The 26,478-nt window shown below is 40.2% G+C and overlaps 9 protein-coding genes across 9 annotated transcripts; 3 read left to right on the forward strand and 6 right to left on the reverse strand.

Moving 5' to 3' along the window:
* The first annotated feature begins 2 nt into the window (after window positions 1-2).
* On the forward strand, window positions 3-2,604 carry LOC145703343 (protein FAM81A-like). Its single transcript, XM_081780694.1, has 6 exons — window positions 3-145; window positions 1,382-1,501; window positions 1,546-1,711; window positions 1,904-2,073; window positions 2,124-2,300; window positions 2,344-2,604. Exons 1-6 carry the CDS (start codon window positions 38-40, stop codon window positions 2,488-2,490), a joined length of 888 nt encoding a protein of 295 aa, XP_081636820.1. The 5' UTR covers window positions 3-37; the 3' UTR covers window positions 2,491-2,604.
* Window positions 2,605-2,739: 135 nt separating this feature from the next.
* Window positions 2,740-6,803, forward strand: LOC145703041 (X-linked retinitis pigmentosa GTPase regulator-interacting protein 1-like). Its single transcript, XM_081780352.1, has 10 exons — window positions 2,740-2,981; window positions 3,052-4,403; window positions 4,473-4,683; window positions 4,730-5,073; window positions 5,111-5,500; window positions 5,544-5,685; window positions 5,726-5,994; window positions 6,043-6,275; window positions 6,320-6,473; window positions 6,515-6,803. Exons 1-10 carry the CDS (start codon window positions 2,740-2,742, stop codon window positions 6,628-6,630), a joined length of 3,453 nt encoding a protein of 1,150 aa, XP_081636478.1. The 3' UTR covers window positions 6,631-6,803.
* A 9-nt stretch (window positions 6,804-6,812) lies between these two features.
* Window positions 6,813-7,435, forward strand: LOC145703043 (EF-hand calcium-binding domain-containing protein 10-like). The gene is made up of 3 exons (XM_081780354.1): window positions 6,813-6,960; window positions 7,009-7,123; window positions 7,167-7,435. Exons 1-3 carry the CDS (start codon window positions 6,837-6,839, stop codon window positions 7,309-7,311), a joined length of 384 nt encoding a protein of 127 aa, XP_081636480.1. The 5' UTR covers window positions 6,813-6,836; the 3' UTR covers window positions 7,312-7,435.
* On the reverse strand, window positions 7,403-8,599 carry LOC145703042 (D-alanine aminotransferase-like). Its single transcript, XM_081780353.1, has 4 exons — window positions 8,321-8,599; window positions 7,878-8,155; window positions 7,604-7,834; window positions 7,403-7,557 (listed from the first exon to the last, which is right to left on the reverse strand). The coding sequence occupies exons 1-4, from the start codon at window positions 8,597-8,599 to the stop codon at window positions 7,467-7,469; spliced, it is 879 nt and encodes a 292-aa protein (XP_081636479.1). The 3' UTR covers window positions 7,403-7,466.
* Window positions 8,600-8,756: 157 nt separating this feature from the next.
* LOC145704488 (uncharacterized) lies at window positions 8,757-10,466 on the reverse strand. Its single transcript, XM_081781940.1, has 5 exons — window positions 10,364-10,466; window positions 9,386-9,889; window positions 9,232-9,346; window positions 8,873-8,948; window positions 8,757-8,830 (listed from the first exon to the last, which is right to left on the reverse strand). The coding sequence occupies exons 1-5, from the start codon at window positions 10,422-10,424 to the stop codon at window positions 8,786-8,788; spliced, it is 801 nt and encodes a 266-aa protein (XP_081638066.1). The 5' UTR covers window positions 10,425-10,466; the 3' UTR covers window positions 8,757-8,785.
* A 1,087-nt stretch (window positions 10,467-11,553) lies between these two features.
* On the reverse strand, window positions 11,554-14,344 carry LOC145703648 (uncharacterized). The gene is made up of 9 exons (XM_081781033.1): window positions 13,912-14,344; window positions 13,621-13,697; window positions 12,577-12,700; window positions 12,431-12,533; window positions 12,298-12,385; window positions 12,010-12,180; window positions 11,897-11,963; window positions 11,718-11,845; window positions 11,554-11,674 (listed from the first exon to the last, which is right to left on the reverse strand). Exons 3-9 carry the CDS (start codon window positions 12,601-12,603, stop codon window positions 11,608-11,610), a joined length of 651 nt encoding a protein of 216 aa, XP_081637159.1. The 5' UTR covers window positions 12,604-12,700; window positions 13,621-13,697; window positions 13,912-14,344; the 3' UTR covers window positions 11,554-11,607.
* Window positions 14,345-20,120: 5,776 nt separating this feature from the next.
* LOC145703070 (uncharacterized) lies at window positions 20,121-22,729 on the reverse strand. Its single transcript, XM_081780383.1, has 6 exons — window positions 22,332-22,729; window positions 22,163-22,268; window positions 21,169-21,342; window positions 20,817-21,130; window positions 20,636-20,777; window positions 20,121-20,336 (listed from the first exon to the last, which is right to left on the reverse strand). The coding sequence occupies exons 1-6, from the start codon at window positions 22,370-22,372 to the stop codon at window positions 20,145-20,147; spliced, it is 969 nt and encodes a 322-aa protein (XP_081636509.1). The 5' UTR covers window positions 22,373-22,729; the 3' UTR covers window positions 20,121-20,144.
* A 1,169-nt stretch (window positions 22,730-23,898) lies between these two features.
* On the reverse strand, window positions 23,899-25,398 carry LOC145702834 (uncharacterized). The gene is made up of 6 exons (XM_081780118.1): window positions 25,267-25,398; window positions 24,718-25,186; window positions 24,363-24,676; window positions 24,237-24,324; window positions 24,074-24,198; window positions 23,899-24,029 (listed from the first exon to the last, which is right to left on the reverse strand). The coding sequence occupies exons 1-6, from the start codon at window positions 25,335-25,337 to the stop codon at window positions 23,930-23,932; spliced, it is 1,167 nt and encodes a 388-aa protein (XP_081636244.1). The 5' UTR covers window positions 25,338-25,398; the 3' UTR covers window positions 23,899-23,929.
* Window positions 25,399-25,537: 139 nt separating this feature from the next.
* On the reverse strand, window positions 25,538-26,442 carry LOC145704143 (uncharacterized). Its single transcript, XM_081781582.1, has 3 exons — window positions 26,060-26,442; window positions 25,760-25,847; window positions 25,538-25,719 (listed from the first exon to the last, which is right to left on the reverse strand). The coding sequence occupies exons 1-3, from the start codon at window positions 26,351-26,353 to the stop codon at window positions 25,574-25,576; spliced, it is 528 nt and encodes a 175-aa protein (XP_081637708.1). The 5' UTR covers window positions 26,354-26,442; the 3' UTR covers window positions 25,538-25,573.
* Window positions 26,443-26,478: the final 36 nt, after the last annotated feature.

The following is a 26,478-nucleotide window of genomic DNA, read 5'->3' on the forward strand; positions in this document are numbered from 1 at the left end:
TCATTCTCTCTATAAAATTGTAGATTTTGAAGGAAAAATGACGACGACGGAAAGATTGAGTGATGCTCAGATGAGAAGATTTGTTGCGACATTGACAGAGACTGTATCCAGGTTGACGGACAGTATCAAGACGCTAGAATTCAAGGTAAGGAGCCTTTTAAAAGCTTTTAAATAACGTCAAACTGCGAATAGACCCTAAAGAGTCAGTAAACCAGATCAAGCGGTCGTTGACATAGACGTGCTTTTTTTAAGGTTAAGGAAGTTATTTCTCTTCGTACCTCTTTTTAGACCGGGAACACCATACATATTTGGAATCAGCAGGAAATTTTAAGAACTTTGACCGTTTTAGTTTCTCAAATTTCCACTTCCGGTCCGATTCTAGAGCCGGAAGTTGACGAAATTTTGAGTTTGGGCAACTTGTGACCTATCAAATTGATGCTCAGAAGATTTTGAGTCATCACATCTACAAATTATTCAAAAAGACCGTCCCAACCGCGGACAAACCGACCGGCAAAACAAGGAAAAAAGGCATAAATTTGTGATTTTTCTTTCAGTTTTTAGCGGATGATTTGACCGCGGTCGGCATTGATTCTTATCTCAGATGATAGGAAATCTTCTGAGCATCAATTTGATAGGTCACAAGTTGCCCAAACTCAAAAATTTCGTCAACTTCCGGCTCTAGAATCGGACCGGAAGTGGAAATTTGAGAAACTAAAACGGTCAAAGTTCTTAAAATTTCCTGCTGATTCCAAATATGTATGGTGTTCCCGGTCTAAAAAGAGGTACGAAGAGAAATAACTTCCTTAACCTTAAAAAAAGCACGTCATACGCTTTGATCAGATTTAGTGATCCGTGACAGTGCACTTTTTAATTCAGTCCCAATAAAGATCTTTATGTAACAGATGCTAATCGTTTTATGATCCCTCTGTAAGTATTTAACCTCAAACTTCCTTACTCTGAGCCACAAAATCTCAAAAGGTTTTTTCCCTTTTCAATCTATGCACGATTTCGTCGGGCCCTCCATAATGCAGAAATACACGATCGTCAAGATTCTTGAGGAATGAGAGCCGGAAGAAAACAAGTAAGAAAAAGCCGCCCAGCTGCAGAAGTGGCGAATCGATTCTTGTTTTCTTCTGGCCGTCGTTTCCGCCATCGCTTTTTGCTGCATCCTGTCTACAGTGTCGAATTTCAGACTGTTTTAAGATGGCCCCGTATTATTCACTTCTAAAATGATTCCAAACGTTCGGTGATCCCACAACTATTGCCATTTTGTAACTATTGTGAAGTTTACAACTACTGTAAGGCTTACAGTGTAAGCTGCTACTTTTTATATTCTTGAATAAAATAATTCTTACAGCAATCTCCTCAATGAATGCTTTAGGTCTCCGCATCAGAAAACAACTACATTTCCGTCCTAAAAAAGCTCAACGAGGTCGAAAATGAAAACAAAGATCTCTCCAAAAAACTAGTCCAGCAAAATGAGCAAATCTTTCATCTCGAGGTACTCCTACTTTTTCTTTTTGGTATGTTATTTGCCTGCACTAGAATTCGTTGAAGCAGCAATCTCGCATATCAGAAGAGCACACTCAGACGATCCAAAGGAGGATCATGGATCTGGAAGGCGATAATAAGCAAATCGAAAAACGGGTAGAGCAAACGGCAAGGAGCGAAGGACAACGGGCTCTTGAAACATCAGATTCTATTGCCAAAGGTTGATTTCAGTCCAACTGTAACTTACAGTTGCATATCAGAAAACGAAGTTTTTCGGATAAAGCGCATGTTTCATGATTCAAGCCATTCAAGGCATTTTTGAAGCTAAATTTCTTCATAAATTCTCTTGATTTCTCCCTGATTCTTGCATGAACCCATTTAAAAGCTGAGTCGAAAATAACCGGAAGCGCAGAACTTCAGCTGCTGCAAACCAGACTCAATTCCCTCGCCGAAGAAATGCGACTGAGCATCGAGAATTCCAAGCGCTGGGCAGATCAGGAGCGAGAACGAACAAATCGTGAAATGAATGACAACATCAGAGAAGCTTTGGCCACTATCGAGAGGGACAGCAAAGATCTCAAAGTAAGACTCTCGTTGCTTTTGGCTTTTTTATAAATTATAATTTTCTTTAGAATTTCGTCCATGAAACAGCGGAAGACTTGAAACAGACGACCACTCTTTCGGACCAAGAATGCAAAAGACTGGACGATAAAGTGAAGCAGATCATCAAACGAATCACTGAAAACGAAAGCAGAAGCCGATCCAAGCATTCACAGCACGTTGGCGAAATCAAGAACACTAGAAGTGAGGTAGGCCAATAGCTCATTATTCGTATACTTATCCCTCTCCAAGATTGAGCATGGATTTGACAGTCTTCAATCGACTGTTTCTGGACTCCAAAAACTCCTTGAAGGCAAAATCCAGCTGTACAAGGACGATTACGACCGCCAAGTGGCAGAAATGAAGAAGCTCATTGTTCTGTCTGACACCAGCGTTTAAAGTCTTCCACGATCTTCCATGTTGTTGAATATTTTTTTGAGAAATCTTCCATTCCTTCAAGCTTTTCCTTTCTGTTGCAGCGAGCTTGACTCTTATTCTTTCATGATAAAACATTCTTTTTTCTAAATAAAGTGTATTTTTATATAAACATGAGTCGTTTCTAGAGCTCTCCTTGTTTTCTTCCTTTTTTCCTTGATGATTTCAAAGTAGACAATGAATACAAGCCTCCCTTACGAGCTGGATTTTAGAATGTCAGCCCAACGGGCAGGCTGGCATCCCGGACTCGCGAAGCTCTCCCAGGAAGAAGTGCTCGACAAGTATCTGACGCTTTATGACAAGCACGAGGAGCTGAAAAAGATTTGCAGGGCGCAAGAGGAAAAGAACAAGCGCTTCGCCACGAAAATATTGAAATTGGCGGATGATCGGAAACGAAGAAATAGATCCAGATCGGGAACGAGAGATGAAGCCTTTGATTCTGAGGAAGATATCAGGTTGGAAAGATGATGAACTTTTTAAGAGAGAAATTCGCGAAGCCGATTTTTGTTTTTATAGGCTTTTTAGTTATGAGTGGCGGCTGAAATGTGAAAAGCTTGAAGACGAAAATCGCAACCTCGCCCGAAAAGTCGAAACGCTCAAGACTCAATACAAAGAGCTTCAGCAATCGAAGAAGATCCGCTCGTCAAAAGTCGATTCTGGCCTCCCATTTCCCTCAGGTGGCCGACCCATGAGTGGAACATCCCCTGCTCGTCAAGCGAAATCAGCGACTGTAACGGCGAATTCGATCAGAACTGGCATGAGGAGAGTCGAGTCAAGCCCGCAGCTGAGGAGTCTTCAGCAGCATTTGGACGTAGCAAACCAGGAAAACGAAAATATGCTCGAAGCAATAAGCCATCTTCAGCGACAACTAGCCCAGACAGAAGCGACTAACAAAAGCCTCAACACGCAGCTTTCTCAAAAGAACGAAATGCTCAACTTCTCTTCCGCAAATCTCAATACCCACCAGAAATCGCTGAAAACCGAGATTTCCAACATGCGACGAAATCTGAACAAAAGCCAAACTGAAATTCAAACGCTCCAGTTTGAAATCGACGCCAAAGATTCAAAAGTAACTCTTTTGGAACAGCAGCTCAGCGCGGCGATAGAAGCTCAAAAAGCGACGCTAGAAGAGCTTGATGCTGTCAGACGAGACTTTTCGAGCGAAATCGAGAGGAATAAAAAGCTTCAAAGTGACAGAAGAGCGCTGGTTCTTCTCAAGGAAGAGCTTCAAACTGAAAAAGACACTCGCCAAGATTTGGAAAGCGAGCGCTCTCTTCTGCGAGATCAACTAGCAGCGATTCGAAAAGCAGATTCAGTCGGAAGCAACATCGCCAAGGAGCGAGAAAATCACTACAAAAGTCAAATCAAATTGCTAGAAGACTCGATCGGCCACGATGCTAAAACTGCTCAAAAATTACGCCTTGAGCTTCATCAAGAAAAACTCATGACCCAGCGACTTGTGGCGAAACTTGATGAACTCGAAGGAGCGCATAGAAGCATGCAAGAAACCTTGCTCGTTCATGGAAAAGGAAGCGAGTTGAGAGAAGAGCCGAGGGAATCGACTGAAGAAGCGTTTGAGCGAATGTCAACGCTAAAAATCGCCACGAGCAGTGCTGGAAACACGAATCAAGAGCTCGAAGTTGCTCTCCGCCAAACTACACGGCGCGTTCGAGAGCTTGAGCAAAAGCTGATCACTTGCCATAGACAGATTCAAGCGAAAGATGAGGAACTTGTCAAGCTTCAAAAGGAATACGACCAGACCAGACGAGCTCTCGAAGAAATGACGGCGAAGCAGGCCAGAACTATCGATAATCAAAACAGCCAAATAGACCAACTTTCTCGAAGCCTAAGGCAAATTGGTCTGGAAGGAACAGCGCCTCCCGTGTCAGGAAACGGTTCAATCAGGCTCAATTCTAGCGCTCTCTAGTAATTAGCGCCTATTGAACCTTTTGAATTAGGATTGACAAGCTCGAAGCTTATCGACACCGAATTTGGTCAAGCAGTTCCTCTAGGTGAAAATGAAATCTCTCTGAGATTAGAGGAGTGCGAGTTGTTTACGCAGAATTCTTTCCAAATTTTTGCGTGTGTTAATTTCGGCAGATTCAAGCCTGTGGCGACCAACGTTGTGACTGGAATCATGCCAAATCTCAAGTTCAGGTACTTCCACTCTTTGTCTTCATAAATAAATGACTACATCTCCTAGACATTGCTATCAAGTCGAAGTTTCCGACGATTTCCTCCAATTCCTCCAAGACGGGTGCATCTTCATCGAGCTCCACCGCGTTCTTGGCGGGACACAATACGAACTCATCGGTCGAGGAAAAATCCCCCTTCGAAAGTTTCTAAGCGCTCAGCACTTTGATGGTTTTGTGGAGATCAAGTCCAACGATCCAGTCGTAGCTGTGAGCGAGATTGCAAGTATTCAGTACGCGGTGGCGGCGAAAATACCCTTTGAAAATGCGGCTACGCTTCATTTTGAGAAATCAACCGCGAGGGGATTTTTGAATGAGGAGGAAAGTGCAAGTGGAGGATTCAATTCTTTGACAGGTAACAAATACAAGGATGCGATTCCAACTCGTTCTAGTGAACATCATCGGCGGTCGAAACTTCGACGGAATCTTCGAAAACGAGGAACCAAGCTGTTTCTGCATATATAAATTCTTTACGTACGACGAAATGACGACTAACGTAATCGAATCATCTTCAAATCCGCGATTCAACTACACCGCGCGCCACCCCGTCGAAGAAAACGAAAATCTTCATCGCTACTTATCCACCGGGAGATTGACGATTTTGGTCGTGGATAAAAGCGATGATGGCGAAGATCAAGAAGAGTACCTTGGCAAGTGCGAGATCGTCCTTACATCTTTGATTCAACAAGACGAGGTTACTGAAATTCTGACGCTCACGGACCCGCATGGTGATGAAAGCGGACAGTTGGAGGTCAGACTTGCCTGGGAACACTCATACAGAGGTACTCTTTGATTAGCTCGTGCCTCCAACAATCAAAAATTAAGAACGCCATGGAGCGATGAGAGTTCCGGAAATAATTCCAGCAGAAGTTGATTACACCAATCCACTTGTTATTTCCGACAGTCAAAAGTCAAGCCCAAGATCAGCGACTCGATCAAGGACCAAATCATCGGCTAGTCTTCTCAGGTAGATTTTCTCTCTCCAATCTTTTTTCATAGACTTCTAGCGCCTCGATCAAGTCAAAATCCCGCTCGGTCTCTCGCGAGGTTACTCCCTCCGCAGCAGAAAGTGAAAAGACGCCAACGCCGCCGCCGAGAACGAGTCAATCTTCAGATCCATATCCATTCGACGAGAAGAATATCGATGATGACGATGCAGCTTCAGTTGCTCCACCGAGCATTCCAGAAATTGAAAAGATCAAGAGTCCGTCTCCTCCCGTCGAAGAAATCGAGCCAGAGCCCACTGAACACGAAGCAACTCCTACTCCTGAAGACGGTGAGTTTACAGCGCTAGAAATTGTTTTGACTTAACTTTCAATTGAAGAACGAGAAAATGCGGAGGAGCAAGAGCCTGAAAAGGTTGAAGACAAAGAGCTGCGAGTTTGTTTGAAAGAGCTTCGTTGCGGAAAAGATGCAGAAGAGACACTTCTCAATTCAAAAGTCTTCATCGAGTTCAGCCTCTGTGGAAAATTATGCGAAACGAATCCATCAATCGACTATCCCAAAGATCCTGAAACGCCAGTCACGATCAACCATGATGAAATTATGCCAATAACGGTAAGAAATCTCATAAAAACAATGCTTTTTATCATCGTTTCAAGGAGGGAAGCGAGGAAGAAAACCAACTGAAGTTGATGATGAATGGCGAGTTCGATTCTAGAGTTACTTTCACGCTGCTGACGGATCCTGGCGAAGACGATGACGGAAGCGTCGAATGCGAAGATGTTGCCACTGCTGAGATCGATCTCCGAACCTGTAAGTCGTTTATTATCCTCCCCAAATGACTGTCTCTTTAGTCAAAGAAAACGAAGATCTGAAAGATCATCTTCTCGAATTCACGAGCGACGGAAAAGTCCTCGGCGAGCTTCTCCTCGATTTCTCTGCCGCCGGTGTTATTCGTTCTTTATCTTGATTTTTATATGACTTCAAGCTTTTATTTTTATACTGACACACTATTTTGATAAAAATCATTTCTATTTTCTTTCATTTTCATCAACTCAATCTTCAATGCCATCAATCTATTTTTTATATTTCAATGTTCCAAAAACTTTATTTTTCAAGTTCCAATTTCCTTAAAGATTTCTTTCTTCACCCTTTCGAACTATAAACTGCTTCAGAATGAACCCAAGAGAAACTGAAGCTATCGGCTATGTCGAGGAGCACAAGCTCCAGCCACTCATGCAGCAGCTGATTGAATTGACGACTTATCATCAGCCTGGAGATCCAAGAGCATTTATGATCGGTAAAGTCTCTTTTTGCGGTCATTTTGAGTGCCTTTTCTTAATTCTAGAGCAGCTCAAGCACCTGATTTCTGCAAGAGAAAGCGGAACGGAACCTCCAACTCTCCTTGAAGCCAACAACTTTGCCGCTATTTTCGGCCTCATCGATATTACTGGTCGTGGAACGTAAGAGCCTCACATTATTCTTCATTGGCTCATCAAATTCTAGCGTTTCAAAGGCAGAAGCCCAGTCAGCCCTGCGCAAAGTCGGCATCGAAGCAGACCTTTTCGAATCGGAACTGATCACACGTGACCACTTCGTCAAAGCAGCAGAAGCCGAATACAAAAAGCTCAATATCACCTTCAAGAACTGAGAATCTCAAAGTCCGAAAAACTTTTATGTACAAGTGCACCCGTTTTTCCCTTTCATTTTCTGCGAAACTACTATCGGTATATTTTTATATAATTAATAAAGTTTATTTTGATTAAACCAAAAGTTTTAATACAGAAAGACAAGGAAACATCTGTATTAAAAATAAGGAGTGAGAGTTTTTTGATAGTCGCTAATGAATTTGAGAATGACTTCATTTGCTTTGATCCAATTTTCTCGTGAAGAAAAGCTGAAGAAAGATACTCAATTCATCATAAGGATTTGGTCTACTTTACCTGTGTTCTTTGCCATTTAGGTGGACTAAATTAATCGGATACAGATTTTTCGTTGTGCTGGAAAGTGCTACTTCTTCAGCTTCCAGTAGCTCTCCAACTTTTATGTCACGGATTTCCGCCTTGATTCCGGCTGAGTTCAAGGCCTCGATGATTTTATCCCGTGTTATTCCTGAGAGGACGTGTTTCGCCGGAGTGGACCAGGTTCCCTTTGAGTAGAGCCAGAAATTAGCCCTAGAATGGACCTTTCAAACTGCCTCCATCAAGATCCATTTACCTGGAAAGCTCACATAGCAATCCGTCCCGAGACATAAGACACTCGTTGTATCCGTCTTTGTTTGCTTCGTCGAGCGCTAGAATGTTGTTCAAATAGTTTCCCGACTTTATGTTCGGATCCATCGAGTCATCTGAGTTCCGTTGAATATCTGTAACTTTGACGGAGACGGTAGAAGTGAGTGGGTCGGCGTTGACGGGAAATTCTTTCACGATGATGACGAAGTTGTTGGGTTGAGTTTGGTTAGCCAAGGTTAATGGACCAGTTCCTCGGGTGATGATCTTTTTGGGTTTATTTTAGCTGATAAAAAGTTTGTCCAAATGCAATTGACGAAGATAATTTGCTTTCGATAGTTCTTCCGAATATATTTAGAATATAATTTTGCAGTCTTTCAGGGTAAGGTTGTAATTTATGGTCCTTTGATTTTTTCAAAATGAACCCGGAACCCATCGGCAATAGATCCTTTGAGGCTTCTCTCCATAAAACGCGATCGTTCTATTGATCTCCTCAGTCATTTCTTCATCAGAAATCGTAAGCTTCATTCTCATTTTCTCCGCTGACTTCTTCATTCTTTCCAAATGCTCCTTGAGAAACATTGGGTATCCATTTTCGATGATGATCACTTCATACAACGAGTCCCCATAAAGAAACCCGCGGTCAGTGATAGGAATTCTAGCGTCTTCAAGAAGCGATAGAGTTCCATTCACATTGGCAACTTCTCTCATTTTTTGATTTCTATCGGAAATGGGACACTGTGTGTTTTCGAGGTAGTATTTGAGATTTGGGAGTGGTCTTGTGCCAAATATGGAATTTTTTGAAATAAAGGAACCAGTTTTTACAAGTTTAGGAATTCAGATCGAAGTTTCAATCGAATGTTTTATTTACAGAAAGAATACAGGTCAGTGAAATCTTCAATTTTCACATCTATCTTTTGAACACAGCGCGAACATTGCCCTCTATAATTATTGTTACGTAATGAATAGTTTTTATCAACTCACCTGGAGCTTCTTGATACTTCGCCAGAACTGGTTAGATAATCGCTTGCACTGCGGCTTGTCTAATTTGAACAAAGTTCTAAATGCCTTTGTCAGAATTGAAAAACAGTCACGCTATTGAAACATTTTGGCGCCTGAGACATTCCCAGATTTGACATCTGTTCCTGGTTTGGCGATGCGTTGTCCCTGTTTCCGGTCAGTTTTTCATTAGAATTTTTTATCATTAAATAAAAAAGGTCTCGGTCAATTCTATGCGATTTCAATGGGTATTTTCATTCTATCACTTCATTAGCGAAGAGGAAAATATATATTCTATTTTCCCTTTGAGGTAATTATAGTCTTCCTCTCATCATAAAACTTACTTGATGGTCGAACTGTAGCAAGAAGTCGTTACTGAAACTCCTGTCTTCCATGATTTCGCGCCAAGAGATCTGATCAGAATCCCTCTTTGATTTATTTCAGTGTGCACCACCATCCCTAAAATTTTCTTTCACGCCGTTTTCCAAGAAAGACTACCTTTAGCATCAATTTCCATGGCTTCCTCACAAGTCTGCGCGACTCTCAGTAGCTCGTCCTCTTCCAACTCATCATTCAAACACCCCTTCATTCTTTTCTGATCCTGGGCAGCTTTGACAAGAGCCATTTTGATGCCCTGGGCGAGTTTGAAGCTCACTAAATCAGTTAAACGAGCTCGATTACTAAACCTGTTTGGGACGAAATGCGCAATGAATTGGCCGGTCATTCGTTCGTGGACATTTGTCGGGAGCCAAGTTTTTCCTTGGGCAGGGAAGGGGACTGGGGAGCAGTTGAGATTTGATTCTAGAGAAGGGATCAAAAAGAAAGGTCGTTTTTCGGCTTCCTCCTTGATTTTTACACAATGAATTTTGATCCCTTTTCCTGGTCTGGTAATTTCCTTCGCGCTGAAAAATTCCAAGTCTCCAGGATTCTCAGACGACTTACAAGAGCACGCTTTTAGTGGCCGCAATTTCGCTTGAAAGTATTCGCTGCAGATGGCATTTTCTGAACATAAACGTCAATTGTTGTCGATAAAATTTGCGCATAATTTGCAATTGCGCGGGTTTTCGTCAGATTGGAGATCATCTGATTATTTGCTGAGCAAGGAAATTCTCCGACCTTCTCTTTATTGAGAGTTTTTACAGAAAAGTCAACACAATCAAAGAATTTGCGATGAACTCTGGGGTTTCTTTGGGTCTTGCATCATCCACAGAAATCATTACGTAAAAATTTAATCCTCGGCCATGAAAATTTGGGCTCAGCAATCTGTCTTTAAAACCTGACTCAGGGTTTTAAGAGAGCTTCATCAAAAGCCGCATAGCGGCTTTTATGAAAATGAACCCGAAAAAGCGGCTTCGCTAAAATATCCATTCAAATCTCTCTTTTAATTTCTAGTGCAGCTATTAGAAGATCCTGACTCAGGTTTTTTCACAGGTTGTCGAGATTGGAGGTCAACTTTTGGTGTAAACAGGGACTTACTTCCGCATTCTTGATCTTCGCAGGCGAAAGAAATAGCTCCAAAATATGTCAAAATCTTCATCCTCGAAATAAGTTTCAGCTTTCCTACGGTAGAATCGATGATTGTTCCTCTGGAGACGTTTTTATTACGAAAGCGAGCCCGCAAGTATCAACCTGGTAGCAAATCGAATGCGGTCGGCGCCACAAGATGGCGGGATCAGAAGATGTTGTCGCGAAATTAGCGCGGTAATTGAAATTTTCGCAATTATCACACAATCATGGATGCTCTTTCGAAATCGGAATTACGAGCCGGAAGTGTTAGAAAACCAGCCTCAAGTTGTCCTTCGCGGGGACGAATCGATTTATACAGACATTATGAATCTCAAGTTTTCCTTGGAAAATCGTGACAACTTCAAGGACAAGCCAATCGTGCAATTTTTACGCATTTTTGTGAGGTCACAGTCTTCAAGAGATTTTCGACGGACGTCAATTTATGGCCTGACGTACAATGAAATTACTGTGTACTTTTTGAGTTTAATCCACGAGTCTCTACAACAGACTCTTACAAAAAGATGCTGGATGAAGAATATTTCCCTTCTATTTCTTATGATAAAAATTCTTATTATATTTATAATTTAGAGTTTTATAATAAGATTTTCACTTTGAAGGCCAGAAAACGCGCCATGTCCACCTTGAAATACACGATTTTATGACATCCGAAGGGCTCTGGATTCTTCTACGTAATCTCTGTCCTTGTTTACCTTCCGCATAAAAACCCATCGTCTTTTGCGAATGAGGTCAAACGCGGTGACGTCCCAGAATTTCCACGAAGAAAGACAATAACCAAAAACAAAATGAATTTTTTAAAACTGCTTCTTTTCGTCCTCCAAACTGCTCAATCAATTCCTCTTGAAAAGGGGCTCAGAAGAAAGGGAAGAGATTTGATCAGCAGAAATCACATGCTCAATAGAGTAAAACTTCATCAAGCAAGTAGACGAAGAAACGTCCCTAGAATCGGAGAGCAAGAATTCATGCAACAGATTCAAATGGCGTTGAATTCGAGAAGATCGAGAAGAAATTTGAAAGTCCCTAGGCTGATCCGTTTTAACTAGATTTTTTCACTTTTCTGCCCAATTTTTTGAGTCAATTTTCCAGAAACGTATCTAAAAATTACTCTTTCTGTTAATAAATTCTAGCTTTTTTTCTTCATTTCGTCTTATTATTTATTGCATATGGCACTTGCTCAAGAATTCTTTATCTCCTCATCATTTGCTATTCTTTTTCGTCTTTTGTTGAACTGCTGCTGCTGATGCCCCGCCAGATAATTGTTCCCTGAGCAGCGGTTAGTGAAAACATAGAAAAATTATGGACTCACGTGAATTTTTGCCAATCAGCAAAATACTGAATAGCTTTTACGATGATCGAATCGTCCATTTCGTTAAAAGAATTGGCGATGTACTCTTCTCGTCTGAGGACGTACTGGAGGTTGAAAAGCAGATACGACTACGGTAGAAATTATCGAATAAGAGGATGAAAAAAGATGTTGATTCTTACCATCGTGAACATTACTAGAAATTGAATGATGTAACAGGAGAAGGAAAAGATCGAAACTGCTTGAAGTCTAAAATTTTTTGTTCATAAAAGTCGCTAGAATCGGATTTCCTTACCGATAAACAGGATGTTTGAGAGTTTCCCACCCGTAGTAACCAATAAGCGGTAGACATAAGTACGCTCCAACATGACAAACAGTCGCCCAAAGAATAATAAATCCTTTCTTATTCTTTTTGACGGCGCGGTCGAGGAAGAAGAGATTGCCGATTGAGATCACGATTATTCCACTAGAATCATTGTTAATTATGAATTTGAGGTTTAGAAGGAACCGTTCCTTAGGAACGGCAATTCCTCGAGTTAGTTGAGCCACTACTTGTTTGACTTATTAATGTAAGTTTACTTACAGCATTTGGGCGGCAATACCGCCGAAAGCAACGAAGCTGCTGAAGTGAAGATATGTTCGCGTAAAGATCAGAAATGCATTCAATCCGGCTGAAAAGGATTCAAATTAGATAAACCAGGAGGACAGGTAAGTACCAGTAAGCAAGCAAATCGCAGTGAAAAAGAAAATCGCCTGTATCCCCCGCCAAGTATCACCCAGCAAGGAATCCTTCAGCTTCAAGTCCAAGTTATCGATTTTCTGAAAATAAAAATTGTAGGAAGTTAAAATCATTCGATTGTACCTCGATTTGCTCTCGTATCCGTTCCATCGGGGTAGCACTGCGTTTGTAACTTTCCACTTTGCCAGTGTGTTCATTCCACGACTGCGGGCGTAAAAGCGACAAGTCGTCATTAAAATTTCGAGTTCTGATAAAACCAATTTAATTTTTGAATTCTTTTTTAGGTTTAAGAAAGTGCGATGATGATGATTTTTGGTGAATTTGAATGAAGATTGAAATGTCACGAATGTCAACGAAGTCTTTCTCAGTATGCCTGTTGATAACGCCAATCTTGACATAAATGACATTTGTCTCATTAATAAATATGTCACGAACGTCACGACTGTCGTTAATATCGCAAAATCGACTACTGTCACGTCAGAATGTATTCCCGACATTCCTGACATTCGTGACATATTCATTAATTGCCACTTTTTATTTGCGCCTTTGAAATGACGATGGTATGTTAGTGGTTGTGCAAGTTAACTCCTGACTTTCAATTTCAATCGTCTCGTGATCACAGCCACTTGTCTCGCAGACAATTGTTTCCGGCAGTGGCACGGGCGCACATGAAGAGGGCGTTTTGCCGCTTGAATCGGACTTTAAGTCCACTAGCTATATCTCGGTTATTCAACTGTTCCTAACGCTAGAATTGCTAGTTGTCAAGAACCAATCCTTGATCGAACTTGAACTTCCAATCCTCGAAAGAATTTTCAAAATTCCTAACATCTCTAATGAAATAACGACAAAAAATTAAAAATTCAATCGTTTTCTTGCCCGAAAGAAAATGATTCAAACGACGATTATAAATATCGAACAGTTCTGGAAATTTGCAATATTGATCAAGCTTTTTCCGAAATCGCTCAATTTCAAAATCAATATCAAAGATATCACTGTGTATAAAATTAAGGCGAGTACTCAAATGAGCAAGTTATTTATGAAAACTTGACGTATCGACATTATTTTGAAAGAAATGAAGGCGTGTCGAGGTAAGTGAGTGAATTTACGATGACAAAGTGTGCGGATTTTTATGAGCCGATTTTGATTAAAAAAAGGAACATCAAATACCTGAGTGTCGTATTTTGCTTCGCGTTGCTTTTCGAGAATGCGTTGCCACTTTTGCATATGACCTGGCGACCCTTTTACTCGGCTTTGAAAAGAAAAAAAAGAAGAAGAGGACCTTCTGAATGGAACACGTGTCCTTTGGTCTCCCTTTTTATATTGAAATTCGTGTATTTACCGCCTGTATCACTTGATTAACACAAGATCTGACGGTTTAATGAAGGTTCTAACGTCCAAAACCACGACGATTTCAGTACTGTGTCAGTACTACTGTTGTTTTAAAAGCCGTTCCTTGACTAAGCTCATCGAAGACCCACTTCTATGAGACAGTTTTGCCCGGCTTCCTTCATTCATTGTCAAAGTTATCATCGCTTTTAAAAGTGGTTTATAAAGTGGAAGCTCTGCGGTGAAAGTGATATTCTTTATGAAAGGGGGCGGTTTGGTAAGAAATCATTGATTTTTGTTGAACTCGATATTTATTTCCATTTTTGTTACATCCTTTGTTCCACCTTGCCCCTGAGAGCTTCAATTTACTGAAGATAAAAGGCTCAAAATGAAGGTGAAAACGAAAGATAAGGCATATTTAGTTTGCTTGAGCCCGTGAAAAAATAAAATTTTGGATGAAAATGAAGTTGAATTTGACAATTTCCTGCAAGTGAAGCTGATCTCGTCCCAATTTGATCCTCGGCAAAGCTTTGAGATCTGTGTTCCATCATCTTCTTTTCTTATTATTTTTCTCTAAGACGATGAACTAATAAAAAATAACCAAAACTGGGTGATCAGGTACTCCAATTAACTTCGCCGCGTCGGATCGTTAATTTTTCGCTTTCCAATTAAAAAAATCAGCGTCTTATATTTTACGACCGGTTCCTTTTCTGGAGAGAATTGAGGTCGAAAATTATTCGCGAATTTTTCAGCGAATATTTTCGGTAATTAGATGATTCCCCTGATTTGGGAGAAAGGATTTTATTTGAAGAGTCAAGTCATGTTAAATAAAATGCGCTGAATTTTGAATGAGTTTGCGAGCGCCAATGTTCTAACCATCTTGAAGAGAAAAAGGATGAATTATAAAAGAAATGGCTGGCGAGGGCTCAATCAAGATATTTTGGAAAGTCTTTGAACCTGCTACTAGACATTGTCAATAGAAAAACAAAGGCTTGCGTAGTCCTCATTGATTGCAAAAGACCAAAAGCGTTTGAAAGAAAAATATATGTATTGGTTAAATAAATGGATAAATGAAGGGAAAGAAGGTTGTTTAAAGTCAGCGCTCAAATACAGTTAATATATTTTGCCTCGACAGAAATCTTGTAGTTCGGAATAACATCGTACTCGAAGGCTTTTAGTTGATCGCCCTCAATGAAGATTCGCTGGAGATTCTGACCTGCACCTCTGAAAAAAACATAAAGAGATTTATGTAAGTCATTGATTCTCACATTCCGTGAAGGATATTGTTCAAGCTGAGAAATTGAGTGATCGTGTGATGAACATGACCAACAGTTGTGAACTTTTCATCATCGAAGCGGACAATTGTTCTTCCACTTTGAGCAATAAAGATTCCGTTCGGTGTGGAAACAATTCCTCCAGATCGATATGAGCTATAATTTTATTAATAAATATTTTTATTTGAACGTAAATTCTTACCCATATTCTACTCCTTCAACAATTGACCATCGAGTTCCATTAAGGAATTCAACTGTTTTTGCAAAAGGGTAGCAATAATTACTATCGTAGCCACCGAAAACGTAAAATTTGCCTCTGTTTTCGCCCATGATCCCCAATGGATGATGATTTTAAGTTCTTCTATCCCATTCTCTAACTTAAACAGCTCGAAACGGAAAAGATTAAATATTGCGAGGTTGTTCTGACCCTTAATCTGAGTCGCCATCAAAAATTTGGCATTCGTTACCAGCTTGGTGGTCTTGATATCTTGTGTTACGGTAGTTAAAGTCTTTGTTGTACGATCCGAAGCAGATGTAAACTTAAGATAATAATAATAATATCAAATGACAACTTAAAATCTTCACCTTCATTATCGTAGGTATAGAGCGTTGACCAATCTTTCAATGGGTATAAAAGTGAGGCTGTTTTGCCCCCAAAGTAATATAGTTTATTCTTCAAAATTATTGATCTTGTATTCTCCAGAGCTCCAGAGCTCAATTTGAAATTTGTGACCTTTGAAGAAGCCCGATCTTATATTTGTTAACAATCTTTCTTTTTAAGGGAATTTTTACTCGTTTATTTGAAGCGACTCCGTTCAGCGTCATCATTGAAAATGAAGAATGACCCCTGAAATTTGAACGGAGACAAAGAGGAGGATAATGTGTCCTCGTCTTAATATTTTTAATTCAAATATAACCCAGATCTCTCAAACCTCTGACGTTTTCCTTTGTGAGCGTAAAGTCGCATTGGTAGGATCCCGTGCAAGAGGTCTTAGGAGCACATCCAGTATCGCAGTTTGCGTTGCAAGGACAGTCCTCGACCTTCTTGTCGAATGCTGAGCAACAATCATCGTAGCAGGTTGAATTCGCAGAGCAGACCTTAGTTTATTACGAATGCTCTAACAGATGACTAAACCTTGATGCAAGCAGAGAAAGCGCCACTCGCCCGATCCATACAACGCATGTAGTTCGGATTATTTTCCTGGGGCTTTTCGCAGACGTTCGTGTCCTTACAGGTTGCTTCAGGTTCATCACAGCATCTTCCTTGTGCATCGCGATTGTCAGGGCATGGGTCCTTCCGTGGATCCTTTCGTGTTCCGATTCAATAGTAAGTACTATTCAAAAATAGAGAAAATTATGCTCAAAATATGATTTCTCTGTTCGTCAGAGTCTGTTAATAATAATCTTTACGTTTCACATTTAATCCTCTCCTTCGAGTTACAAGGGCAAAGTATCACACAATCAATCGCTTGATATCCACATGCCAGGGCGCAGCTCATGTCATCAATGCATTTGCTGTGGCATTCCCCGTATTCGGCTTTGCATTTTGCCTCACACGTCAAACAAAAATTTTCATAACTAAATAGACAATGACCAGTTTTTCAGTAAAAAATGAAAATATTTTCCGAAAATTATGATCTGTTCTGAACTTACGGGCAAAATTGAGTCTTCGGTGATAAGTGAGCCTCGACCGCGATTCCAGCGAAAATTGAAAACAATTTCGACCTCATAGTTTTGTGGTGATGAACTTGAGCAAGCTTTGATTAAATAGGCCAATGTACTAGGGCAAGATGGGTTATAGTTTCCATTCTATAAGGAACAATGTGGTGGGACTGGGTTCGTGGGACTAGGTTCGTGGGTTTTTAATTGAAATTTTTTCTATAAAGAACAATAAAATGCGATTAGGTTCGTGGGACTAGGTTCGTGGGTTTTTAATTGAATTTTTTTCTATAAGGAAGAATAAAGTGTGACTAGGTTCGTGGGACTAGGTTCGTGGGTTTTAATTGAAATTTTTTCTATAAAGAACAATAAAATGCGACTAGGTTCGTGGGACTAGGTTCGTGGGTTTTTAATTGAAATTTTTTCTATAAAGAACAATAAAATGCGGCTAGGTTCGTGGGACTAGGTTCGTGGGTTTAAATATTGGTAAAGTTGAATGGTAAAAATTGACTTTCCCACCCCACCCCCAAATAAGCCGCTAGGCTCTTTAACTGAATTTCTATGTTAGCGCTGAATAACAATGGTTGCCATACTTCATGGTTAAAAAATGGTGAGAGTATAGCTCTCCCATTAGATTATTTAAAGCCTAACCATAACAAACAAAAAAATAAAAAAATACATATAAAAATCCAAATTCCACGAACCTAGTCTCACGAACCTAGTCTCACGAACCTAGTCTCACGAACCTAGTCTTCACGAACCTAATCTTCCCGAACCTAGTCCCACGAACCTAGTCTTCACGAACCTAGTCTTCACGAACCTAGTCTTCACGAACCTAGTCCCACGAACCCAGTCGCACTTCACTTTTCCTTATAAAAAAATTTCAAAACCCACGAACCTAGTCCCACGAACCTAGTCGCACATAATTTCTCCTTATAGAATAAAAATAATTACCAATTAAAAACCCACGAACCTAGTCCCACGAACCTAGTCGCACATATTTTTTCCTTATAGAATAAAAATTATAACCAATCAAAAACCCACGAACCTATATTTAGATAACAATATTATATTATATGATCATTAACAATTACAATTCATGCATATAAATATATATAAATAAATATATACATATAAATAATACTCAATCATTATAAATAAAAATATACATATAAAATCAAAAACTCACGAACCTAGTCCCACGAACCACCTTTTCCAGCCAGACACCCACGAACCTAGTCCCACGAACCTAGTCCCCACGAACCTAGTCATCCCACACATTAGAATTACAAATTTCAAACAAGCTAGAGAATATTGAGAGCATCGGTTGTGTCTAAAACCCAGCATTTCGGGGTCAAGTGGTATCGTTCTTCCACAGCAGTGAATTTTTCCCCTCTGAAAACAGCATTTTATCATTTTCATTGGCGATTTTTTCTTTACTTAATAAGGACAGAGGCAGTTCCATCTTCTTTAGGCACAACAACATAAGCGTTGTTATTCATAAAAGCGCCGATAATTCTCTTTACTTTGTAAAAATCCTCGACTTGTCCATGTTCAACAGAAACCTAAAACTTTCACGCAACCAGTTTCGAATCCTTCTCCAGACTCTTTCATGTCTTCAACTTCGGTTTCAAGACCATTTTCAGTGCTGACGTTGATCGATTCTCCCTCAGGAGAGCGGATATTAACCGATTTGAGGAATTTACGTCCCTTTTCATTTTCGAACATTTTGGCGACAAAGGACAGTCCGCTTGGATCGAAGGGCAGAACAAGATCGTCAAGGGTTTCAGGATCGTAGTCGAAGCAAATTGGAGGCTTGCCAAGAGTTTGGGCTTGAGTCGGCTTGGGCGTGACCACCAGCTCCCTACAAAAAGCGCTCATTTTTTTCTCGATTTCAAAGTTTTGACTCACCGCGTCGTAGTTGTTGTTCTGATTGTGGTTCTGGCTCGGCTGATTGTAGTTCTGCTGATTGTACTGGTCTAGGGTCGGACCCCTTACTAAGGTTTCCTTAGTTACTAAGGGTATGGGTTTTGATTTTGATGAAAATCAAGAAAGGCCTAAGGAAGGACTAAGGGCCTTCCTTACTAAGGCCTTAGTAACCTTAGTAAGGATTTGATAAGGTACGATTTGCAAAAATGTTCTTATCGATGAAAATAGCATTTATTTAAGTCAACGACCCTATATTTCGAACAATTGGTTATTTTTTTGCAGTCAGTAAGTTGGCAAGAGACATTTTTCTTAAATTCCTTCACAACTCGTCCTTAATTCCTTTCCTTACTAAGGCTTGTGAAAAGGTTTTTTAATAAAAGCGCCCTCCAAATGCGTAGGCCGTCGAAAAAATCCTTTTTAAAATCCTTAGTAAGGAAAGGAATTAAGGAAAAATCGCTAAGGATTGAAGATCCTTACTAAGGATCTCTGAAAACTCAGAAAGGAACTATGGTAAGGATTTTTTTCAGCCGAAATCCGAAAAAGGGTAAGGAAAAAATCCTTACCTTACTAAGGGAAGGACCCTTAGTAAGCAAAAAATAAAGGAAGGAAGTCCGACCCTAGGTACTGGTTCTTATAATTGTTGTTGTTGTAGTTTCCCAACATTTGTTCTTCTTCTCCTGGTCCTTCCTCTCCGGCTTCATCAACAACGGCTTCCTGGATCTTTTCTGGTGTAGTGTCTTCGACAGTTGTTGTGGTGGTAAACGTTGTTTTCGTTGGTTCTTCCGTTGTTGTTAATTTCTTCCTTGTATCGGTACCCGTAAAATTATTTCGACATTTTGCGGCATCAGGACACTCATCTTCTGAATTGCATGGACAAATGATGACGCAGTCATTCGCGGCATATCCACAGCCGTGCAGTGAAAACTCAAAATTTTGCCTACTCGAAATTTGGCCGGTTTTGGTCGAAATTGACTGATTTTAGAATCTGAAAAATACTGGCCGCTTTTTCAAAAATAGAAAATTTTGGATCAAAATTGCGCCCAAATAATGCTATTCCTGGGCATTTTTAGAGTGTTTAAATTATCTTAAATGACAATTTCTAAAATAAATGTCTTCAAACAAGCAAAAATTTGAATAAAATTACTCAAAAACGTGAAAATCATGCCCATTTTCGAAAATTTCGAAAATTTGCTTCTTAGAAGGGGACTCTTGGCTATCTGGAAAAAAAACTCAAAATTTGGCCGCTTTTTTCTTGAATGAGGATCTAAAAACCGGCCAATTTTTGTGTTTTCACTGTAATAGAGCGTAGCTCATGTCATCAATGCATTTGCTGTGACATTCTCCGTATTGGCTCTTGCATTGAATCAATAATTGTTTTTTTTTTCAAAAAAAATGATTTTTACAAACAACAATTAAGGATAATAGGCTATTATTATTAATAGCAACAGGGATAATAAAATTTAATAAAATAAAAATATAGACATTTTATCTGAGAATTTATTATTAGACACAATAATCAGGAGAGACCTCAAGAAGAACAGGAACCCAACTAAAACGAGTGCCGTGAATATATTCGGTCTTGACCAGTTCATCTCCTTCAAAGTCGAGTCGTTGAATTGGTGCTGGATTTTTAAATTCGCCGGCGACAATGAAAATTGAGTTTTTGATCATAATTGCGGATCCCGTGTTGTCAGCCTGAATTAAAATATAAATTTTCTGTTTTAAGAATAAAGCCGCTCCAGAAGCACTTTTAAAACCAATAAAGCTCTTCTCACTTCGTGAGGGGGTGAGTGTGGGCAAGTGCGGCAGCGTTAGAAAGACGCCAGCGCTGCTGAGTACGGCCCTCCACCTCATCTTTTTCTCGGGCTGGAGATCACTCTTGTCCGTAACCGACTATGACTCTTTACTTTTGAAATGAAAAAAATCTACCGTCCCATTTTCGAGCTACGAGTGTTCTTCTGGAGCGGCTATATCCTTGACATATTTTAACTTACGTATTGAAGATCCCCAATTTTATTCCAGTTGTTGTTTTGAAGAAGCCAAATTGCTGTTTGACTATAAGATTGATCATTTTCTCCTCCGGCAAGCAAAAGACTTCCACTTGGAAGGCCCATCAAAATATGATATTGTATTTCGCTAAATATTTTTTGAAATTAATAATTCCTTCAAGAATACCTTGGGAAATCGGCTAAAGAGGACCAGCCTTCAGAATTAAGAGTTTCGACCCGATTACTATCTTGAGAGCCCCCAACAGTTGTTGGGTGCCCTTTGTAGAAACCTAGCTTGCCTCCGTTATGGGCAAATTTGGATGCATGTGTCGTAGCTGAAGTTTCTCCATCGAAAATTTCACATCTCTTCCCTTCGCCGTAATTAAAGCAAATAAGTGCTTTATCGCCATTTTCGATCGTCAGTGCTGCGGAAAGAATACTCATCCTATAGATCAATCTTGTCGACTGCTCTTCCCACTCGCAGCCAGTCAATTTCGCAATCTGTATTTAATTATTACAAAATTACTAAACGTCATAACTTGTTGTTTCTCCGTTCTTCCACCAAAAACGAAGAGCTCGTTCTTAATAAGAGCATGACAAGCCCATTCTAGGTAGTCGTCGGAAGGACCTGTAATTGTTGCATCCGTCGATGTTGATCCATCGAGTGAGATTAAGAATGAGTCGTCCAAGTCATCGCCCATTATCAAAAGGTACTTGGGAAATAATTAAAAGTTTGCGAATAGTTTGACCCGTTGCCGAGCAACAACAGGCCCCGATGCTTGAAATCGCACTGCTAATCTAGGGTCGGCACCGACCCGACTAAAAACCCGACCTGGTCGGAAATGGTCGGATTGATAGGGGCACCGACCGGACCGACCATTGATTATGACTTTTTGAATTGGTTGGTCTGTTTTTGGTCGGTTTAAACCTACGCATTGTGCGATTTATTCAATTCTCTCCGGCGAAAGGAGAAAAAATCGACGGCGAGTCCGCGCTAAAGCTCTTGAAAATCTTACTTTTCAGGGCAAATCTACTGTTACAGTAAAATGCTTCGATTCGAAAGCCTCGAGCGCTGTCTTTTGTCTGCTCTTTTTTCTTGGCACAATTTTGTGAACTATATTCTGAGTAGACAGTTCCAATTGGTACCCGAATTTTCTCGTCTGGGATCAGGCTTATATCATATAAGTTATATGAAGTATGGTCAGATTAAATTATTTTCGCTTTCTGATTCAAAATCTTCAAAAAAAGTACTCTACAAGGAAAGCTTTTTGTGAAATTACAATTTTTTACTCTTTTAAAACTTCACTTTCGAGCTAATACTCGACAAAGCTTGATCCGATTTATGATTTATCCGAAGGACCGGCCAAAAAAAGCCGACCCGACCGACCAAACCGACCACGGATTCGGCCTCTTTTCACGGGGACCGACCAAACCGACCATGAAAAATGGTGGTCGGCGCCGACCCTTGCCGCTTATTGGCGCAGAAGACATACATATAATGTATTAACGCCTGCCGCTCGGACTGTTTTTTACCTTTTCATTCTCTTTCGAATTTGGAGCTTCGAGAAAAGATCTTTCGGAAACGCCGGTTTGATTTCGAATTTTTTGAGATTGAATATTTTCGTCCAATATATCGATTCTAAAGAAAAGATTGAACGAATTCTTTTCATTTTTCGTCCACAAATAGTATAAAGTTACTTGCCTTGTTTTTGATTCATCAAGGTCTTCCTCGGGTCTCTTCATTTCTTCCAAATCGTCATCTTGATTTTCGCATCTTTGGATTTTCGAAGCTCGAAGATTTCTATTTTCTTCCTTTAGCCGTCTGATTTCGTCATTTTTCTCAATCAACAAAGCAGTTTTTCTTTCGTTTTCTTCTTTGAAAGAATTTGCCTTCTTTCGCAAAGTGGAGATTTTTGAATCGCAGTCGTCAGCAGAATTGCAAATTTTTAAAATTTCCTCTGAGCTAAGCTTGCTGAGCTGAGGTCGAAATTTAGCTGAGCTGGCCTCTTTCAAAAACAACTAAGCTGAGCTGAGCTTAGCTGTTTTTTTCAAAAAAATTGATCTTAGCTGAGCTGAGCTTGGGCTTTTCTGTAAATTGTTGAGCTGGCTTTATTCAAAAAAATTTAGCTGAGCTGAGCTATCTGAGCAAGCTCACAAAATTTGCAACTCTGGTCGTCAGAAAAATTGAAGCAGGGGCACTTGCTGATTTCTTCCTCAAAGGTTTTTCTTTTAGCGGTTTTTTTTTACTTTTTTTTTAATTAAGCTAATTAGTTTTCGTGTAAGTAAAAATCAATTCCTGCAAATTTCTAGACAATCAATTGTTTTGCATCTTCTTTTGCATTTTTTCTCCATTTTTTCCGCGTTTCTGTTGCATCTTTTTGAGTTATTTTGGTACTTTGATCCTTCCGAGCTCTGACAAAAATCGCTGCAAGAAAACTCCTTCGAACAAACACTTCCGTAGTTCCTTTTCTCCCTCGACTGAGCAGCTATTCCGACAAGGAGGAGCCATATTCCAAAAATAATTGCCCTCATTTTTTTCTCTTATTTTTTCTGAGGAAGTATTGTTATTGAGCTTTCGCTGCCTCTTTTTCTGTTTGCACTCTCTTAATCGCGCTTTTGCAGAGGCAGTCTCGAACAAAACGTGATCAAGTTCACCCTCACGTTCTCGTTTCAGAATGTTTTTATTTAAGATTTATTTAAGATTAAGTCAAGATTTTCTCGATTCGATCCAGAGGCTGCGCTGAAGAAGAAGACACCGATCCATCCACTGATGAAATCACTCCTTCCCCCCTCAACCATCAGAAGATCCGAGAAACCTAAATGATGCAGAACTTCTATGCAAATGCAAACAAACAATTCTACATCCAACAACCCCAATTTTTAGAAAATCAACTCTTCCAAATTCAAGTTTAGCCAGTTGAACCGAATACGTAAACAAACGTCCAGGAACCGACTTGAGTGCCAACAACAAAGAGACAAAAAGCGGAAATATGCAGGATATCCTTCTCATTCTTAATTTTCTCGCAGAAAAGCTTATTTACTTTTGTTGAAAAGCAATTTCTCGCTGCGTTTGTTATTCCTTCTATGGACACAAAAATGATTCAGAAACCTTACTCGGCTGGGGGGGAGAGAAAAATTCTGTGGACAGAACCATTCTGTTTGAAACAGAACTATTCTGTGTCGTACCTTTTATTAATTCTGATACAGTTGTGGTCAAGATTAAAGATTTAGGATTAGCATATGACCCTGAATGAGACTTCATGACAATTTTTGTGAACAAATTTATTAGAATTACAAATTTCAAACAAGCTGGAGAATATTGAGCGCATCGGTTGTGTCTAAAACCCAGCATTTCGGGGTCAAGTGGTATCGTTCTTCCACAGCCGCGAATTCTTCACCACTGAAAGGAAAATGTTATCATTTTCATTGGTGCCTTTTCTTTACCCAATAAGAACAGAGGCAGTTCCATCTTCTTTAGGCACGACAACATAAGCGTTGTTGTTCATAAAAGCGCCGATGATACCCTTAACTTTGTCGAATTCCTCGACTTGTCCATGTTCAACAGAAACCTAAAACTTTCACGCAACGAATTTCTAGAGCATCTAACCTCCAAATTCCTTTTGATCGTATTGGAAATAATCGCAAAAGCTGGTCCTCCATGAATGTGTACGCGAGTGTGTTCATGAACTCCATTCCTAGAGACTATTATTTTTCTTCCAAAATAGAGACCTACCAGTTGCTTTTGATTTTCAAATCTCCAACGACAAATCCTTCTCCAGACTCTTCCATGTCTTTAACTTCGGTTTCGAGACCATTTTCAGCGCTGATGGTGATGGATTCTCCCTCAGGAGAGCGGATGTTGACCGATTTGATGAATTTATGTCCCTTTTCATTTTCGAACATTTGGGCGACCAGGGAGAGTCCGCTTGGATCGGAAAAGAGGACTAGATCGTCGAGTGTTTCAGGATCGTAGTCGAAGCAAATTGGGGGCTGGCCAAGAGTTTCGACCATGAAATGAGGATCGGCTTGAGCATAACCACCAGCTCCCTACATAAAGATCAATTTTCCTCTTTGATTTCATGACTCACCGCATCATAGTTATTGTTCTGATTGTAGTTCTGGCTCGGCTGATTGTAGTTCTGCTGATTGTACTGGTTGTTATAATTGTTGTTGTTGTAATTTCCCCACATTCGTTCTCCCTCTCCTGGTCCTTCCTCTCCGGCTTCATCGACAACGACTTCCTGGATCTTTTCTAGTGTGGTGTCTTCGACAGTCGTTGTGGTCGTAAATGTTGTTGTCGTTGGTTCTTCCGTCGTTGTTGTTTTCTTCGTTGTGGCGCGCGTTGTTGGTCGAGGAGTTGGTCGAGTTGTCGGACGATTTTGTTGTTGAGGTCGGTTTTGGACGGGTGGACGATTTTGAGTCTGGCTAACTGGGCGCTGACCTACTGGTCTTTGGCCGAATGGTCGCTGAGTTGGGCGCTGCTGCATAGTTGGCCGATTTTGGGAAGGGAAGCCTCCACTACTTGGTGCTCGCGCTCGGACATCTGGAGAATCAGGGCTAAAGAAAGGAGCTTCTTATGAAAATTATAGGCAAAATTATCGCTGCATAAAATTAATGAAGAGGCAATGCGTACTTACGCAAAGAAAATAGCACCCTGAGAAGCAACAGTAACAACCAGCGAGGAAAGAAGGCTCGAAGCGATCTTCATCCCTTTTCTTTATTCTCTGTCTTTTAAAAATGCGGAATAGCGTGGAGTTATTCTCTTAACTTCCCTAAAGAGAAAAATTCATGCGCGCCATTTTTCTATGATCCAAAAAAGGTCGATGCATAAAATAATATCCTCTGATTCATAATTTTCGTCAAGCTTTTAGAAATTTAAATAGATGCTGAGTTTGTTTGTACTATATTTACAAAAATGATAAAAACAGTGGTGGCAGTGGTGATTTAGAAAATTTCTAGAGCATTTTTTGGGCGATAAATTGGAGTGCCAGCCTGGCTTGGGTTCAGGTCTTCTAGGGTCATGCGCACGGGCTCGCCGGGTTTGCGGGTGTCCAGGCCGGAAATGGTGTTCGTGGTGGAGGACTGACTCACTTAAGGAGGTTGAAAAACTGGGGAAGGAAATGTTCTCACCCATTTGTTCACTTTTGTCTTTGAAGAAGCCGTACGACTGGTCACATTGCGATACTTTTTGGTTGTGTTTCTGGTTGTTCATCTTCCACTGAAGAGATTGTCAGTCGATTTTCTTGATAAGAGAGACAAATAAGAAATTTTTACATTCAAAAACTTCTGGTTCTCCAGAAACAAGCATAAAAATTGATCTAAACTTACGCTTGTCCAAAGAAAATGCGTCAAAGACATCATAAATGAACTGTCTTGGACTTATTTCTTCCTAAAATTCGCTTGATTAAGTGTTTTCCCTTCTTTACATACCCTTTCTCCTCCAACAGTACAAACAGGCTCAACAGTAACGAGCACTAGCGCGAAGAAAATCGCTAAAACTCCCCCAATCGCCAGGAAATATGCCTCTCCTGGATAGACCGTTGTGTAGTTGAAGTCGGTTATTTCTCCAGTCCCGAAGAAAGAGCTCAAGAAAGACGTCATAAGAAGAAGTGCTGATGCTCCAGAGCCAAGAGAGAGGCAGCACAAGCCGATCGCAAGACCTCTCAGATGAGAACGCAGAAATTTGAAGATGCAAGCCAGAAAAGATGAAATAAGGGAGATCATGAAAAAGCTGAAAATAAGCTTCAGTGGCCAATTTTTATATATCTTCGAGGTGTCATTATTCCAACTGTAGCAAATGAAATTCTTTTCTAAATCTTTTTCGTGGCTCAAAGCTTACAGTCATGCTC

The sequence above is a fragment of the Oikopleura dioica genome, chromosome PAR, assembly GCF_907165135.1.
Source record: "Oikopleura dioica chromosome PAR, OKI2018_I68_1.0, whole genome shotgun sequence".
In the NCBI taxonomy this organism is placed as follows: domain Eukaryota; kingdom Metazoa; phylum Chordata; class Appendicularia; order Copelata; family Oikopleuridae; genus Oikopleura; species Oikopleura dioica.

Coding starts and splice junctions, on each gene's coding strand:
- LOC145703343 (XM_081780694.1), top strand. CDS start 38: ATGACGACGACGGAAAGATTGAGTGATGCTCAGATGAGAAGATTTGTT. Junction 1,712..1,903: donor ATCAGATTCTATTGCCAAAG/GTTGATTTCAGT, acceptor CCGGAAGCGCAG/AACTTCAGCTGCTGCAAACC. Junction 2,301..2,343: donor TCAAGAACACTAGAAGTGAG/GTAGGCCAATAG, acceptor TCCCTCTCCAAG/ATTGAGCATGGATTTGACAG.
- LOC145703041 (XM_081780352.1), top strand. CDS start 2,740: ATGTCAGCCCAACGGGCAGGCTGGCATCCCGGACTCGCGAAGCTCTCC. Junction 4,404..4,472: donor TGGTCTGGAAGGAACAGCGC/CTCCCGTGTCAG, acceptor CGCCTATTGAAC/CTTTTGAATTAGGATTGACA. Junction 5,686..5,725: donor TCATCGGCTAGTCTTCTCAG/GTAGATTTTCTC, acceptor ATAGACTTCTAG/CGCCTCGATCAAGTCAAAAT.
- LOC145703043 (XM_081780354.1), top strand. CDS start 6,837: ATGAACCCAAGAGAAACTGAAGCTATCGGCTATGTCGAGGAGCACAAG. Junction 6,961..7,008: donor TCCAAGAGCATTTATGATCG/GTAAAGTCTCTT, acceptor TCTTAATTCTAG/AGCAGCTCAAGCACCTGATT. Junction 7,124..7,166: donor GATATTACTGGTCGTGGAAC/GTAAGAGCCTCA, acceptor ATCAAATTCTAG/CGTTTCAAAGGCAGAAGCCC.
- LOC145703042 (XM_081780353.1), bottom strand. CDS start 8,599: ATGAGAGAAGTTGCCAATGTGAATGGAACTCTATCGCTTCTTGAAGAC. Junction 8,156..8,320: donor AAAGGATCTATTGCCGATGG/GTTCCGGGTTCA, acceptor AAACCCAAAAAG/ATCATCACCCGAGGAACTGG. Junction 7,835..7,877: donor TTGCTATGTGAGCTTTCCAG/GTAAATGGATCT, acceptor GGTCCATTCTAG/GGCTAATTTCTGGCTCTACT.
- LOC145704488 (XM_081781940.1), bottom strand. CDS start 10,424: ATGAAGATTTTGACATATTTTGGAGCTATTTCTTTCGCCTGCGAAGAT. Junction 9,347..9,385: donor CATGGAAATTGATGCTAAAG/GTAGTCTTTCTT, acceptor AGAAAATTTTAG/GGATGGTGGTGCACACTGAA. Junction 8,831..8,872: donor GAAGTATCAAGAAGCTCCAG/GTGAGTTGATAA, acceptor CAATAATTATAG/AGGGCAATGTTCGCGCTGTG.
- LOC145703648 (XM_081781033.1), bottom strand. CDS start 12,603: ATGGAACGGATACGAGAGCAAATCGAG. Junction 12,534..12,576: donor GGATACGAGAGCAAATCGAG/GTACAATCGAAT, acceptor TTTTATTTTCAG/AAAATCGATAACTTGGACTT. Junction 12,181..12,297: donor GGTATTGCCGCCCAAATGCT/GTAAGTAAACTT, acceptor CAATGATTCTAG/TGGAATAATCGTGATCTCAA.
- LOC145703070 (XM_081780383.1), bottom strand. CDS start 22,372: ATGAAGAGACCCGAGGAAGACCTTGATGAATCAAAAACAAG. Junction 21,343..22,162: donor ATTCGAAAGAGAATGAAAAG/GTAAAAAACAGT, acceptor TTATTTCCCAAG/TACCTTTTGATAATGGGCGA. Junction 21,131..21,168: donor GAAGAACGGAGAAACAACAA/GTTATGACGTTT, acceptor AATTAAATACAG/ATTGCGAAATTGACTGGCTG.
- LOC145702834 (XM_081780118.1), bottom strand. CDS start 25,337: ATGAAGATCGCTTCGAGCCTTCTTTCCTCGCTGGTTGTTACTGTTGCT. Junction 24,677..24,717: donor AGAACAATAACTATGATGCG/GTGAGTCATGAA, acceptor ATCTTTATGTAG/GGAGCTGGTGGTTATGCTCA. Junction 24,030..24,073: donor ACTGCCTCTGTTCTTATTGG/GTAAAGAAAAGG, acceptor TTTTCCTTTCAG/TGGTGAAGAATTCGCGGCTG.
- LOC145704143 (XM_081781582.1), bottom strand. CDS start 26,353: ATGATCTCCCTTATTTCATCTTTTCTGGCTTGCATCTTCAAATTTCTG. Junction 25,848..26,059: donor GTACTGTTGGAGGAGAAAGG/GTATGTAAAGAA, acceptor CAATCTCTTCAG/TGGAAGATGAACAACCAGAA. Junction 25,720..25,759: donor AGACAAAAGTGAACAAATGG/GTGAGAACATTT, acceptor AACCTCCTTAAG/TGAGTCAGTCCTCCACCACG.